The following is a 17456-nucleotide window of genomic DNA, read 5'->3' as shown; positions in this document are numbered from 1 at the left end:
CCCGGGCTGGAGTGCAGTGGCCGGATCTCAGCTCACTGCAAGCTCCGCCTCCCAGGTTCACGCCATTTTCCTGCCTCAGCCTCCAGAGTAGCTGGGACTACAGGTGCCTGCCACCTCGCCCGGCTAGTTTTTTGTAATTTTTAGTAGAGACGGGGTTTCACCGTGTTAGCCAGGATGGTCTCGATCTCCTGACCTCGTGATCCACCCGTCTCGGCCTCCCAAAAGTGCTGGGATTACAGGCTTGAGCCACCGCACCCGGCCTGGCTCTGTGTTTAAAATTTACTCAGAATCTGACCACCCATACCACCATTTTTCTCATCTTGATTAACACAATTTTCTTCTAATTCTTCTCCTACTTACCACTCTTGCCTCACAAGAGCCAGAATGAGAGGTTAAAGACTTAAATCACATCATGTGACTCCTGCTTACTACACTTTCCAATGTCCCTGCATGGCCTGGTGGCCCACTGGCTCTCCCACCTCATGCTCAGTCCCCTTGCCTTGTTCTGCTCCAGTCATACTGGACTGCTGTTGTCCTTGAAGCACGTGCTGAACACTTTCCAATCAGAGGGCCTCTCTCGCAGGAATTATCTTCATTGGCATATGTATACGGCTTACACTCTCAGTTCACTTAGCTGCCTGCTTAATCTTGTCACAGAGGGCTTCTGCACCCACTCTTTATAAAATGTCACCAGCCCTCCCCCACATCACTCTCTATCTTATACTCCTGCCGTATTTTTCTTCAGAAAACTTATGACCATCTGGCATATTTATTTGCTTACATTCTAAACCCTCCCATGGAAAAAAGTGTCATGAGAATCAGAATATTTTTGTATTTATTACTATATCCTTAGTCCCTGAAACAGTGCCATTCAGGTACTAAGACATCCATAAATAGTTGTAAAATGAATAAATCTGCTTTGAGATCTTTAAATACAAAGTTCTCCTAAAAATATAATACACATACACACATTCAGAAGAAACAGTGAGTCCACACATTAGCTATATCAGGCAGTCTTTGGGCATCAAAAATAATACCTGATGACTTACTTTTTCTATTGACTCCAAAGTTTCTGTATATTTTTCTTCTGTCTGCTTAATTTCTGCTAGACAACAACTTCGTATATCATTTTCTGGACATTTCTGCAGTTAGAATTATCAAAATAAAATAATTTAATAAAATCATATATTAACCTATCGAGAAGTAGAGATCAAAAGCATTGCTGACTTTCTTAAACTTTCCTTTCTAATAAAACACATAATTGAAAGACATCTAACTGCATTTGTGAGGTAGCTTTGCTGTTTTTATAAAAATGTTGAACAATGTAAATGAAAAAGATTTAGATGATTAAAAAATAAGCTTCTGAATGTAGACACTCTCTTTAAGTTAAAACATCTTTTATTAAAATGTTCATAAAGTTGGAAACACCATAAATGGTGTATGATTGTTTCCTTAATGTACAGCACACTTAACAAATGCTATAGAAATAACTGCAAAAACAATAAAATAGGTATTTGGTAAAGTAAGTAAAGACCTTCAAATATTTTTTCCAACATTAACATCTTACCGCTTGACTTTTTAACTAAGTATTTAACATCGCAAGTCGTAGAGCACAACACTAAAATCAAAGATTCTGGAGTCTGATGGAATTGGGTTCAATATCAGTTTTGTTGTTAGCTTTTCTTTTCTTTTCTTTTTTTGAGGCGAAGTCTTGCTCTGTTGCCCAGGTTGGAGTACAATGGCACGATCTCTGCTCACTGCAAGCTCCACCTCCCGGGTTCACTCCATTCTCCTGCCTCAGCCTCCTGAGTGGCTGGGACTACAGGTGTCCACCACCACATCTGGCTAATTTTTTGTATTTTTTAGTAGATACGAGGTTTCACCACGTTAGCCAGGATGGTCTTGATCTTCTGACCTCGTGATCCGCCCACCTCGCCCTCCCAGAGTGGTGGGATTACAGGTGTGAGCCACCATGCCCGGCCTGTTGTTAGCTTTTCTAACTGTCAACGAATCACTAAATTACTCTGACTCCATTTTCTTATCTGGGAAACAGAGAGAATCACAGCGCCAACCCCAAGGAATGGTAAATGAGATAAACAGTGTAAAGCGCTTAGCACTTTTCCAAGTGTGCAAGAAGAGTCCTGTCCATCTAAATTATTATCACTGTTCACCCCATCAACTGAGGACTGCCCTTGGGGGAGACAGTGAAGAATGCGCTGGCACTCAATGCAGTTAACAATTATAGGAGGCACACATGATATTCAGTCACCTAAAAATGTTCTGAAAATGCTGCCACAGATAAGCTGTCAGCCTATGAGATGGTTAAACCACACTTTCATTTTATTTCCCAAACACAAGCAGGTAACTTGTTTCCATTCCACAGAAGCTACTGGACAACCCACCAGCCTTTTTTTTTTTTTGAGACGGAGTCTCGCTCTGCCGCCCAGGCTGGAGTGCAGTGGCCGGATCTCAGCTCACTGCAAGCCCCGCCTCCTGGGTTTACGCCATTCTCCTGCCTCAGCCTCCCGAGTAGCTGGGACTACAGGCGCCCGCCACCTCACCCGGCCAGATTTTTGTATTTTTTTAGTAGAGACGGGGTTTCACCGTGTTAGCCAGGATGGTCTCGATCTCCTGACCTCGTGATCCGCCCGTCTCGGCCTCCCAAAGTGCTGGGATTACAGGCTTGAGCCACCGCGCCCGGCCCCACCAGCCTTTTATTAAAAGTAGGAACATAGCCGGGCACGGTGGCTCAAGCCTGTAATCCCAGCACTTTGGGAGGCCGAGACGGGCGGGTCACGAGGTCAGGAGATCGAGACCATCCTGGCTAACACGGTGAAACCCCGTCTCTACTAAAAAATACAAAAAACTAGCAGGGCGAGGTGGCAGGCGCCTGTAGTCCCAGCTACTCGGGAGGCTGAGGCAGGAGAATGGCCTAAACCCGGGAGGCGGAGCTTGCAGTGAGCTGAGATCCGGCCACTGCACTCCAGCCTGGGCAACAGAGCCAGACTCTGTCTCAAAAAAAAAAAAAAAAAAAGTAGGAACATAGACAGAGCTAAGCACATTCATCAAAGCACTGCAGAAACAAAAATCACCAAGCAGCTGGTAAAGAAAAGTCTTTACTATACAAGAAAAATTTATTAAGAACCTAAGCAACTGACTTTTTTTTGTTATTTCAAATTGTAAATGAGAAAATAATCCAAAGTAATCCTTTCTGAATGTTCTGGATATATTAATGGCAGATAAGGTTTTGAGGGCTCATATTGGCTATGACCATATCTGAAACTAAATTTATAAATAAGTAGGAAAGCCAGGAGACTTATCATGAAACAAAAGAAAAATGGTACCTCGTATTCACACTTACCAAATGTGAAGAAATACTCTTTAATATATATTTTATCTTATATCAAATTTAAAGGGAAAATTTACCTGTGTTGTAAGAAATTTACTTTTATAAGAGCATAATTTCATGATTCCCTAAAATTCTATTCTACTACCACCCTGCCATTATTTAGCTGGGTGGCACTTCATTTCTCTCTCAGACTTTGTTTCCTTACTAGCAAAATGAAAAGATTAGACCACAGATTCCCTATGGTTGTTTTGAACTCTGAAAGGCCATGCATATGTCTCCAAATGCAGTAACAAGTCATAATTATATAGTTATAAGCAAGCAAAGGTTAAAAAAAATCCCAGCAGAGGTTACATAAATGATTATGTTAATTAGTCTTTCCTAAGAAAATATTCAGAGTAACATTAAAAACAAGTAAAAGTCCTACGGGTTGATGTGCTTCCTCTGCCTTCATTAAGTCCTCATAGACTTCTCCACCTTCATCTTCCCCATAAACACAGTCATAGAGATCTTCTTCATCTTCCACAAGGGTTTCACTACAACAAAGGATATGATATAAGGTCATTTTCTAATATGCAGTAAATGCAAGAGCTACAAATAGCCTACTGGATTTTAGTAGAAAATCCAGAAAGGAAATAAAATGGAGTAAGTGGGAAGAGTTCAAAAGGTTTACATTACAACTCTGTCCCTCTTAACAAGTATAATGATAAGCAACTCGAGAATCTAACAATAAGGGCAGTGGCAGCTATCATTTACTGGGTAGTTACCATGTATAAGCACAAAAATAATTACTCTACATATATTATCTTACATAATTCATCCAACATTAATTATCAGGTAAGCATTATTATTTAATCCATTAAAGAGATGAGGAAGTTGAAAGACCAAAAGGCTATTTGACTTTAAAAATAACCCAGGTAGTCACCAGCAGATCTAATATTTAAAACCAAGTCTCTCTTAACTCTGAGTGTTTTACCCACTCTATCATACTGCCTCCCACTTTTCATATTTCAAGACCTCAGTTTCATCAACTGTATTAAAGGGTATAATAGGGAGAGGATAGGAGAGTTAAATTGTATCTAATACGTCATAAGTGGTCTTATAAAAGCATGTCACTGTAGTGTTATAATCAGCATCTAATCCAGTGGTTTTCAAACCATGCTCTTTCAAGCCCATTCAGAGGAAACCCACCAGTCCCCCATCAGCCAGACCCTTCCTTTATTTGTTTTATATTCAGAGCCATAACTAAGGTAACAGACAGACATAGGATACTGGAGCAACCAGACTTGGTGAACACTGAGAATAAGGGGAGAGAGAAGGAACAAAGAGGAACGAACTTTCTACTTTGGGACACTAGGGAGATGGTGAGCCATACTGGCAGTAACATAATTTCCACACTGAGGGGTTTAGGCAGGCAATCTGGCCAGAGAACACTAGGGCAGGTAAATCGGTTTGCACATTCTCTGTACCATATCAAAGGATAGGAAGGTCTGGTGAATTCATGAGGGAGCTGAGATATAAAATGATGAAAAAACAGCTTCTGCGTTGGAGGGGATCCTGTTCTGAAGAAAAATAGGCTGAAATTCATTTATCTGGCACTCCTAATCCCAGCACTCCTGCTTCTGATCCCTAATCTCACCAGCCCTGCAAAAAAAGTCAATCTTGCTGAAGCCCTACATTTGACTACTTCCCATGACAGTAAAGGAATGAATCATAAATTCACACAGACTTTTCTCTATTTTTGTTGTTGTTGTTGTTGTTGTTGGGGGGGCGGATAGAGTCTCACTCTGTTGCCCAGGCTGGAGTACAGTGGCACAGTCTCAGCTCACTGCAGCCTCTGCCTCCTGGGTCCCAGCGATTCTTCTGCCTCAGCCTCCTGGGTAGCTGGAATTACAGGCATGCGCCATCATGCCCAGCTAATTTTTGTATTTTTAGTAGAGACAGGGTTTCACCATGTTGGCCAGGGTCTTGAACTCCTGACCTCAGGTGATCTGCCCACCTCAATCTCTCAAAATGTTAGGATTACAGGCGTGAGCCACCACACTTGGCCGACTTTTCTCTATTTTAAGACCTGTAAGAATGACATGCATGTCTCAGTGCATGCATGCATGCAAGTGCACAACTGCAAACACACACACAACACTGGTCTAGAACTGTTTGGCTTTTGTTATTCAATCCTATACTAAAGCTGCTTTTCTTGCTAACAGCTTAGTCAACAATTTCTGATTTCTGAGCCAGGAAAGAGAAAAGCTGTGATATTTTTCAAAGGGTCAATAAATCAACAACAATTGACATTAGCTTTCCCATCTTAGGGCCACCTACATACGGCCATGTCTGGCACCCTGATACTAAAAGGACACTGTACAGTGTGGTCATTACCTGCTCTCTCCACTCCACCGTGTGGCTTTCTCTCCAACTTAAGAAACAAGGATTGCCTCCACAGCAGGGACCAGACCAGTATTTATTCCAAGGGCTTCCCTTTGGGTGATTTCGGTCCCAAAAGTTAGAGTTAAGTATATTTACCCATAGAAATTGTAACAAAGTTGAGAATAAAAATCAAGCTGTCAGGGCAAACTCAAAACCAAGCATTTCTAGGGATAATACATTTGCTCTTTATCCCAGAACTTTGGGAGGCCAAGGTGGGTAGATTGCTTGAGCCCAGAAGTTGGAGAACAGTCTTGGGATATTAAATAAATAATTTTTTTTAATCCTGCAAATACATTTGGACCTTCGGCCACCAGGTAGAAATGTAAAGCAGACTGCCTCTCACAGAGCAAGGGCTGGCATATCAGAGCAGCCAATTCAGGAAACCAATTGGCATCTCAGGAAGCCAATTCAGTTTTCTCCAAATTTAGCTAGGAACGCATCCTCAATGGATTTATCCTGACATCAACTCTGTCTAAATAACATCAGTGAAAAGAACAAAACAGGGAAGCTATAAAAATTTATAGGTGTAAGTCACCATTGGTATGGGTTAAAAAAGAATATTGGCTGGGCGTGGTGGTTCATGCCTGTAGTCCCAGCACACTAGGACACCGAGGTGGGTGGATCACCAGGTCAGGAGTTCGAGACCATCCTGGCTAACACGGTGAAACTCCATCTCGACTAAAAATTAAAAATTAGCTGGGTGCAGTGGCAGGCACCTGTAATCCTGGCTACTTGGGAGGCTGAGGCGGGAGAATCACTTGAACCCAGGAGGTGGAAGTTGCAGTGAGCTGAGATCATGCCACCACACTCTAGCCTGGGTGCCAGAGCAAGACTCTGTTACCAAAAAAAAAAAAAAAAAAACTATCTATCTATCTATCTATCTATCTAGCAACACAGCACTAGAAATTAAACATCTTCCTTACTTTAAACAATCTGAGTACATTACCAATAATCTTAGTCACTTTATGAAGGCTACAACCAATTCAGTAAAACAACTGGCACTATCTTGCTTACTATTAGTGAGTTCTTAGAGATTTTAAGAGATAAGAAACTATTCTTAATAGATATTTAAAATATAAGACTGAAAGGTCACTCTGAAGACCACCTACCCTGGAAGGAGCTGCTGGCCATCCATCTGTGTGACTGCAGTAGGCACGCTCACCCCCTCTGCTCTTCTACTAAAAGCTCTGAGAGGGGCAAGTCAGGGTGTACCTGGAAGTTGGGACTGTGACTAACAAACTCTGTTCTAGAATAAGAGGTGTCTGAGTTCAAATCCAAAGATTATAATTTACTAGCAATATTACCTTCAGCAAGTAACTAGACTTTTCAAAAATCAGTTTTCTTACTTTCAAACTGTGAAGATATAATAACAACCTAGTAATATTGCGGTATTACATAAGATAGTGCATATAACCTGATTAGCACACAAATGGAAACTCAGTAAGCTCTTATTATTATTGCCAGGTAATCCCTGGCAAACAGTAGATGCTGGATAAAGTTTTGACTTGTTAATTTAGAAAACAAATACTTATTGAGTACCTACTATATGCCAGACACTGTGAAGTTCAAGGAATACAGCCATGAACAAAGCAAAGTCCCACACCTTACAAAAGTTTACCTTCTAATGAGGAGACACAATAAATGAAGCAAACCAAGACTGTCTCAGACATTGGCAAATGCTGTAAAAACACAGCAATGTGAGGGGGTGGTGGCAATTTTAGACAGGGTAGTCAGAGAAGGCCTCTCTGTAGAAAGAAATCTGAGCAAAGACTTGAATGCTGAGGGGTCAGTCAAGCAGGCAGAAAGAATAGCAGGTGTAAAGGTCACAAAGCTAAAACAAGCCCAGTGTGTTGGGTGTATGAGGAAGGATCAATGAATGAACGGATGAAGTTCCATAGCATTTGAATGTGTCTTGGGGCATAATCTATTTCTTATTATGATTCCTTGCAAACATGCCTGATCTATGTCATCAGTTCCTTGAGGAGTAAGGCTCATGCTTATATTTATTTGTAATCTGTACAAGTCACTCAATCAGCAGAAGATAATTGGCTGCAAGGACCTTTTGCTTCTCTTGACTATTAAATAATAAAGCCCAAAAGGATTCTCTGTTCATAATAAACACCATCTACTTAAACATCCCGAATAATTCCAGCCCACACTTATCTCTCCCTTCTTCTTTGAACTTATAAGGCATGCACTATGTGTTCCATAACTCCAGCAGCAGATTCTGTTTCTTTTAAACTGTTCCCTAACTGTCCAACTCCAATTTTATCTACTACTTCTGTTTTAACTTTGAGAAACTTTGAAATTTTACTTCATTAGAATAAGTTTCTTTATTCTTCATGGGGACATAAAACAGGAACTAAAACCAGTTGAAGTACATTTTCTTGTAAAGCTTTCCATCGGCAGTTTAAGGTTAATCAGGAATTAAGCCACTTTTCCTCCTTCTGATAGCTTACTTCAACATCCACAGTTAAAACCCACAATGGACGCATAAATTGGCAGTGGCTAAATTTTGCTCAAAATGTTCAACATACTCTATTAAATCAGGAAGGCCTTTGTAGACGTCTTCATCGTTAATGCTTTCTTCTGTTGGGAAGGGCCTAGGAAGCGGGGGAAAAAGAAAAAACATGAGTCAATGAGCAACAATCAGGCTGGGCATTTATTTCTCACTAAATATGTAAGTTGTCTGATGCCAAAATGGTCAGATCAGTCACTATGTCTACCAATGTCTAGAGCCTTCCCTAAAGTGCTCAGTGGCTGTGTCTGTGTCTGGGGTTCCCCGAGGGAGGCTGTAACACCTGCCACCCGAAATCATCTGAAGCAATTACAGCGGATCACCACAGTCACACATGCAGGGGGTCATAATAACGTGCTTATTTGATCTCCCACTTGCCACATACCTGCAGGGTCATCTCACCCACTGAAGCACCCCAAGTCAGACAATAAACAGCTGTGCATGTACCCTTGCCTTCAGCACCCTCTCTTTTCAGCTATGGGATCTGATAACAAATAATTTGCTAACAATCATCCTTCCATGGTTCCATTCACTAGTGTAGATGAAAACTAGTGGAAAACAAAAACATCGTGCCCTTTACATATACGGTCATTGACCCTGACATTTCTGCTCATACTTTAGGGCATTTAAGCTGTATTTTTTATTTTCATTTCTTAGACAAATGAGTCAACCAGACCTTGGGGAGAACAGAGTGTTTTCTTTGTTCTCTATTCAAGAAAATCGCACTTTAATGTATCTCCTATTTCCATTGTGTGGCTTCCTCGTTTGCATCATGGTACTATGTCCTCTATTCATAACACCAGTATACTGCCCTAATTTATGTCTAAGAAAATCACAGAAAGTATACTGTGCCAAAAATTCTACTCTTTTCAGGCAGCCAGCATATCACATGTTTCATTAAAACAAGAGGATCCATCAAAATAATAAATAAGCTTTAAATAATTACTAGTTATATTAAAAAGCAGAGTTTCACATTGACTTATGGATTAATTTAATACTGAAGACATTTGAGGAGACTAGGTTTTTCAAATAAATCAGCGTGTGAGAAATGTAGTCTCAAAATCATTTTTTACAAATTAAGGCACATTTTATTATGCAAGTTCATTGTAGAAAATATAGAGAAAAATTAAAAAGGAGAAAAATCTTCTGACTTACATTTTTTCAGAATTGAGAATACATAAAAACGTGATGCTTTTTAAAAATGTTTACATATAACATAAAATATATATTTACATGGAAGGTATAAACGTATTGAAGAGCAAATTAGAAGGAGTTGAACACTTATCCAGCTGACAGACCACATACATAGAAAGCTGCCAAATTCATGGCCCATTTCTGAGAAAAGTCTGGTACCAGGAGGGCATCTTTCCTGAGCTCACTGTGCTTTGTAGCCAGTGCAGAGAATCCTGCTAAGTCCTTCTTGGATCCTCTCCCTTAGAATGTGAATGTGAGCTGGACACAGAAAAATGACTGTGATGGCTGGAGACAGAAATATGGAGCACTGAATAAAGAAGGTAAAAAACAAATCCATTCCATTTCCATAAAACCTGGCTGTGTAGAGACTATTTTTTCTTATTTCCTCATGTTACTTATATAATACATCTTCACTGACTGATCTAACTTAAGTATGTAGTATCTGAAACAGAAAAGGCTCAACACAACATACACATCTATATTTTTATGCTTATCAACTACATAATACTCCATTGCAAGGAGATGCCATACTATATTGAACCAATTTACGTCCAGGTTTTTAATTTACTACTGAACTTCCAATACACATTCTTGTACATGTTTAATACTTGTCTGATTATTTTTTAAACTCCTAAAAGCTATGAGTTATTATGTTCTACTCTATAGGAAAAAACATATTACAACATCTTTTAAAATATTTATTTACTTAAGCATTTGTGTTTACTTTAATGAATCATATGTACAGAAATGTTGGAGGAAAGTTAAAAAAAAAAAAAAAATAGAACCACACCAGTGACAGTCACCTGCGAATTTAGAACAATGTTTAGTCAATGTGTTATTCAATTAATTTCAAATGTGTACAGGATACTTACATACCAGGCACTCTTCATGAATGAGACATAGTACCTGTGTGCAAGGTGCTTTACAAATAGTAACCATTTAATAATGAATCATCACACTGAACTCAGTGTGACACATGAACAACGAAAACAGAGCTTACCTGATTCCTGTGGCCAACGCTATAGGTGTTCGAGAAAGTCGTGATAATGTTTCTATAACCTGAGAAAAGAGGAAAATACTAATTAGACATGTAGTTCAGAAAAGATAAGATTTCTTTTTCCAAAACTTTTTCAATCTAATATTAACCATAGCAGCAGAAACATAAATTTGCAGATGTCAAAGACGTCCAGAATGAGAAGGGCTGTGATTGGGAAGTATAAATACCTGGATTATAGTTTTGTTCCTTTCTTTACTACTTTAAGCAGATTACTAACCCATTTGAGTTGCAGATTCTTTATGAGTATAACACCAAGTTCGCCTGGGTGACCCCAAGCAACTTCTCTCTCTACTTTTACAGAATCTGAAAGATTCTGGAAAGCTGTATTCTCCAGTAGAGTAGCCACTAAACACATGAGGCTATTTAAATTAATTTAAATTTTAAAAACAAAAATCCCAGTTCTGCAGTTGCACTAGCCACATTTTAAGCGTTCAGTAGCCACACACATGTGGCCACTGTAATGAACTACACAGTGATCAAAAATTTCCATCATCACAGAAAGTTCTATTGTACAGTCCTGCTATACAGCAAAGCAGGTGAGAGTGTGGGTGGGCTCTTGGGCCAGACCACCTGAGTCTAAATCCTCAGTTTACCATTTATTGGCCAGGTACCTTTGGGCAAAATACTTAACTTCTCTGAGCTTTTGTTTCATCATCTAGGTAATGCCTACAATAACGGGTAGATTATTAACAATCACATTATCGTGAGGATTCAATAAGCTAGCACGTAAACTATTTAAATAGTAGCTATTCTGTTTAATCACCAACTTTAAGGAAATTGCCTTAATTTAATTCTGAGTGTTTTCAGAAAAAGTTTTCTAAATTAACCTTAATTCTGCTTCCAAGATTCCTTATAAAGATCTTCAGTACCTAAACCTAAATGTTAAATGTGCCCTGCTAGCAACTTTACCCTTCCTTCAATCTTTTGTCCTAAGATTGTCTCTTTCGAAGACTCAGTGAGAAAGCCATTTACCTAAAATGTATTTTTCTCATCAAGTTTGTTCTTGTTTATTTCTTTTTTGAGACAGAGTCTCACTCTGTTGTCCAGGCTGGAGTACAGTGGTGCCATCTTGGCTCACTACAACCTCTGCCTCCCAGGTTCAAGCGATTGTCATGCCTCAGCCTCTCTAGTAGCTGGGATTACAGGCACACATGGGACCATGCCTGGCTAATATTCGCATTTTTAGTAGAGATGGGGTTTTGCTATGTTGGCCAGGCTGATCTCGGACTCCTGGACTCAAGTGATCCACCTGCCTTGGCCTCCCAAAGTGCTGGGATTACAGGTGTGAGCCACCGTGCCTGGCCATAAAGTCTATTTTTACGATAATAGGTATAATGCATCCTAACTCTCAAAATTTTAACAAACAAAACTTAAAGAGGTTCTACCATAAGGCTTATTCAGAATGATAGTAAAAAATGAGAAAAGGCAAAAATCTGTTTCCAAATTAAGGTAATCTAATTCCTTACTTCAGAGACAGGAACATAAAAATGAAGTCTCCAACACTCTGTAGAAGGTTCATGAGAGTACTAGCCACACATACACTTATAGCTCACCCACTTCAGGAAGTGGTACCATATACATACGATTGCAGTTAGAAACTCCTGGCTTTGGAGTAAGAATACCTGGAACCCTGACTTACGAGTTTTCAGCTATGCTCACCTTTACTAGCCTCTGTAAAACGCAGACAATAGCTAACTGCTTCATGGAGTCACTGAAAGAATTAAATGAGATCATGCCCATCATATGTTTAACTCAGTAAATGCGAATTTTTATTATCATGTAAAATAAAGTTATTATACAAAGATAACACTTAATTGAATTACATATGGATGATAATATATTGCATTCTTGAAAACTGCAAAAAGGATACATTTTAAGTGTTCTTATTACAATAAAAAATATATGATGTAATGCATATGTTAATTAGCTCCAGTTAACCATTCCACAACATATACATATTTCAAACCAACATGTTACACAAGATCGAAACATACAATTTTTGTTAATTTTTTTAAAAAATTAAGAAAATTTGTTACATAAACAAAAGACAAGGGAGCAAAACTCTTTAGGATGGTTCCAAAGGGTTAGAAAGAAGCAAAGGACATGGTGACTAGATGAGCTAATTTACTGACCCCAAAATTCTATATTCTAACTCTAGCTCCCTGCTGTGACACTAAAAAAAGAAAAGGGAAATACAATTGAAACCCTTCATGCAGTTTCTTCCTGGTTAACTATGCTGAACTTCTAATGTCAAAACATATACAACCAATCAGATAAAACTTGATATCCATTAATTCCCCATAATAAAGACAAAGCATTGTCAGTGGAGTTCGTAAATTCAGAAGATCAAGAATGAATACTAACACATTTATCAAAATTCGTTAATTCAAAATAAAAATAATTGCTTGCTAAAATACCAAAATTATTCACTATTAGGCAAAAAGTCTAACTTTGGGGAGGTTCTGGAATAATCAGTATAGTATCCAGACCCTTGAATTAACTACATTGCTTTACTTTAGCATGCATCTTAACCTAATATATCACTGTTAGAAAGCTATGGGGTGAAATGTGCCTCTGATTCTAGTTTACACTGTGGTCCCAGCATATATCACTACTTAATAACAAGAAAAATAGCAATAGCAGTACTACAGCTATGTCTTTTATTATTACTATTCTATTACGTATTTTATACAGCAATGCATTTTACTCCTTAGGGATATTTTCTATAATAACTACAATGTATCTACAAAATTAGAATGCATTTTCGATTCCTTTTCCCCCACCAACAACCAGAACAATAACAACCCCTCCCCTACACACCGCCTCGCTCAGAAAATTATAGCTTGATTTTTTCACGAGTGTCCACTAGAGGGAGCCAGATGATAGTCTATTAGTTTAGCCCTAAATGGACTGTATTTTATAAGGACAAACATTTCTGAAAATCAACAAACTGAGACCAACTCCATTTTCTGCTTAACAGGGGTTATTTATTACTATTCACTAATAGCGAAATAACAAATATACAAATTCAGCAGATAAGGAGGAATGGAAAGACAGCATGCAGTATATCCTAAAGTGAGTCTGAGAACTGGCACTCAGTTTTGGGTCTATCCTATTGTACAATGAGTCCATCCGTTAACTCTACATTTAGCCTAAGTAAATAAAGACTGTTTAGTCAATGTGGTGTTTTTAGAACAATGTTTATTCTATAAAGGCGGAGCGAAACCAGATCTGGAATAGACAAGTATACAAACTAATGCCAGATTCTTAAATCCTCTTTGTGGGGATTCTGACTTGTCATTGGAAACACCCATTCAAGAACTTTTACAAAAGCAAACATATCTAAGGACACTAAGAAGACTATTTTCCTGCAATGTATTAATTTCTAACTTGTTACCACAAAATAATAGGAAATTCTGAGGTACATTAACTCCCAGAAACAGACATAGCTAGTAAGAATATCTGGAAGTCAATAGGCCAACAATCAACTAGAGTAAATCCATGTCATGAATTTTCTTTCTTTCCCTTTGTCTATCCCTTGGTGAGTAAGAAGAGTGGCAGCTGTAAAGAAATGAAAATCATCCTGGGTAACATAAATAAGAGCTATTTTGTGAGGCAGGTGGGAAAGGTAGACAAAGGGTTCTGCAAACCTGCTTTAGAAAGGTGGCTTACATTCCAGAAGCTAGGAAGGACCATTGAGAAAGTGTGGGAAGGACAATCACAGAGTCAAAACTGCATCTTTAAAGTAAAGTGAAGGGTAGACTGGGGTAAGAGGACATAGGAACAGACAAGGGACCAGGAGACCAATTGAGGGGCTGTCTCAGCCATCCAAGTGAGAGGTGAGGCACTGGGACCAAGATGGCTACAGGAGAGACAGGCAAGTAGTGGAAAGGAGAGGAGTGTTCAGGAATAGTAGCTGATGCTGTGTGAGGGCTAAAGGAATAAGAAGAACCCAGGATGACCTGGGCAAGCTGTTAAGGCTCTGGAGGTGGCCAGCCCCAAGGTCGCCTACCGGGAAAGCCTCCAGGATGCTTGCGAGCAAGAAGCCTTTGTTCTCTCTGTGTCTTCTACGTGGTAGACACGTACCATCCTGAACCAAGTAAGGCCATCCACTCCTCCAGGGAGCCTTCTCTGGCCCCTGGTCTGTGTCCCATTTGTGTCCCCATAGGACCCCGGACATAACTCTGCTGTAGCATCTATCACCTCATTTAAAATGAAAATTTATTGGCTTTTAAAAATATTTCAGGCCAGGCGTGGTGGCTCACACCTGTAATCCCAGCACTTTGGGAGGCCAAGACAGGTGGATCATGAGGTCAGGAGATTGAGACTACCCTGGTTAACACGGTGAAACCTCGTTTCTACTAAAAATACAAAAAAAAAGAAAAAAAAATTAGCCAGGCATGGTGGTGGGCACCTGTAGTCCCAGCTACTTGGGAGGCTGAGGCAGAAGAACGGTGTGAACCTGGGAGGCGGAGCTTGCAGTGAGCCGAGATTGTGCCACTGCACTCCAGACTGGGCGACAGAGCGAGACTCTGTCTCAAAGAAAAAAAATTTTTTTTTCAAAGGAATACATGTTTACTTTGTCAGACTGAAATAACACAGTAATACATAAAAGATGCCCCTCATACAACTCCTCTTTCTTCTGCCTAAACAGGACCACAGCTAAAAATCTGGTGTGACTCTGGCATAATTTTTCTTTTTTCCTTTGCTTTATTAAGTAATGTATTCCTACTATACAGATTTTTCTATAGCATGCTTTTGTCATTAACAATAAAGCAGAGTCATGTCATATGTATACATCTACTTTATTCATTTTAGTGCCATGTAACATTTCAGTGTATATAAATAGCAATGATTTAGCCATTCTCTTGTCAATGAGTTTTTTTCAACATTTTTCTGCAAAATCTGCAATTATTTTTCTTGCCAAAGATCTTTTCAATTATGTGCAGGTATTGCTATATGAAAGACTTTTAAATGACTAGGACAAAAGGCATGATATTCAATATATTTACATAAACATTGCTTCAATATGAAAAATATATGCATAAATTTAGACACCCCTGAAGAGTATATAAAAACATAAGCTGTGCCAGTGATCTGTTCATTGGTCTTTCAATCTGACAATGGAAAATTCCTTAAGGGCAGGAAAATCAAAGTGATTCCTCACTGTTGTATTTCCATCACCTAGTTCACAGCCAGGCTCATAGCAACCACTTAACACAAAAAATATTTCTGGCTCAAACAAATAAAAGAGTAATATCTTGCTAAATTGTTTTAAAGATTAGGGATAAAAGGTGTCCAGATATGTAAAGGGCTCAGCCTTGCACAAGTGGGGAATGAATAACTGAAGAATCCATTGTGAAAACTAAACATTAAATATGAGAAAGTGTTGTCTATTTACTCAAACCGAGAGCAAACAAACATACTGACATATTCCCCTATGAAACATTTTCAACCAGTGATGATTTTTATTTTGTTTAAGCTCTTTATTTTTATCGGCCCTTAGTCAATTTAAAAACCACAAAATAAAACAGTTTTTGAAGACAGAATGGTGATACTGTATACTGATAAAACTACCCATTTTAAACTATTCTCTTCATAAGACATTCCGGCAAATGTCCACTCTGTTTCTCTAGCATATCAGTGCTGTTGATGTTACTGTAATTAAAACAAGTCATCTATGCAGGAGCAGTATGTTATAGCTACTTTTAAGGTCCTGCGTTAAGAAAGCTACAGCCATAAGTAACCAGAGGAAGCCATGAGACCAACATGCAGGTCTGCCAAAAAGTTGCTAATTAATTATGGATTTATCTTCTTGAGTTCTCTATTCTGAAGTTTCACTTCTTAACCCGTACCAGACCCAAATGGAAAGGCTGGGTTCAATAACAACAACCTGGGTTCAAAAGGAATTCCGAGGGAAAAGGTACTTACAGGGAGGTGGGCTCTGCAAGGGCAATCAGGCAGCTTCATGCTTGAGCCCCAAATGCAAGATGAGCTTAGGGGTTCAAGAAGGGGTCCACAGCATCACATCCCTACAGCATTAGGTTGTCATCTAGCAGCAGAGGCTCAAGGCACAGATGTTGCATCCTGGTTCCTGAAGGCTCAGAGCAAGTGCCCTGTGGGGTTGTGGAGAAAAACTTGGGCCCGGGAAGAGGAAACTGGGAGTGTGGGCATGAGAGTGCTGGGTGGAGAAATTCAGGCAGAAGCATAATCTGTAGACCAGGTCAACTGCAAGCCAGAGGCATCCCAGAGACTTGGTACTACCCGGGCATCCCAGACATGAGGTTCTCTGACAATGAAGCCTAATTCTAAACAAGACCAGATGGTAAATTTCAGAGTAACAACATGTTTCACCTTAACTCTCCTAGGAAATCAACAGAACTCATTATTGTAATTTTCTTTGAAGCTCTAATTTCACACAGTAAATTACCCCCATTAGGATACACTGCAGCTTAGTGTTACTTCCAGCAACACATCTTAGAGATTTCCTGAAGCACCTGCTTGTTGCTTTGATCTGTGCGATGCTGTTGAAAAATGTCCTTAGCACCTCCTCTATGGGCGAAGCAAAGAAGTACAGCCAGATAAGATCAACAAAACATTTCTATGTCAGGAAAACTGTAAACTATGGGAAATGCATTTCCATTGTTTAAGAGAATAGAGTATCTATGTAGCTTAAATGGATCCAAATTATAGTTTGTGCTGTCCTTGGTTACAATTGTAAATTTAAGAATTATTCTATACTTACTATTTTTTGAATCTTCAAAAGTGAAACTACAGAGAACAAGAACTTCCTTTTAAAAAAGTCATATACTGGCCCGATTAGAAGTGCAGGCTCAGAAGTCAGATTTTCTAGGTTCAAATACCAGCTCCATCTCTTACTAGCTAGGTAAGGACGGGAGTTAAGATGACCAATG

The 17456-nt window shown here is 39.3% G+C and overlaps 1 protein-coding gene across 5 annotated transcripts in view; it reads right to left on the bottom strand.

Moving 5' to 3' along the window:
* Positions 1 to 17456, bottom strand: part of VAV3 (vav guanine nucleotide exchange factor 3) — a 436513-nt gene that overhangs the window by 228612 nt on the left and 190445 nt on the right. For all 5 annotated transcript variants that reach the window (XM_033198397.1, XM_033198396.1, XM_033198399.1 and 2 more), the window contains exons 3-6: positions 10486 to 10544; positions 8311 to 8376; positions 3774 to 3882; positions 1050 to 1142 (exon numbers count right to left, since the gene is read on the bottom strand). In XM_033198397.1, the coding sequence (XP_033054288.1) occupies positions 1050 to 1142; positions 3774 to 3882; positions 8311 to 8376; positions 10486 to 10544 (327 nt within the window). The remainder of the gene's footprint in view (positions 1 to 1049; positions 1143 to 3773; positions 3883 to 8310; positions 8377 to 10485; positions 10545 to 17456) is intronic.

Source organism: Trachypithecus francoisi, unplaced genomic scaffold (genome assembly GCF_009764315.1).
Source record: "Trachypithecus francoisi isolate TF-2019V2 unplaced genomic scaffold, Tfra_2.0 Lachesis_group5, whole genome shotgun sequence".
Taxonomy (NCBI): Eukaryota; Metazoa; Chordata; class Mammalia; order Primates; family Cercopithecidae; genus Trachypithecus; species Trachypithecus francoisi.
Note: the sequence above shows the minus strand (reverse complement) of the source record. Positions and strands in the feature narration are given on the sequence as shown.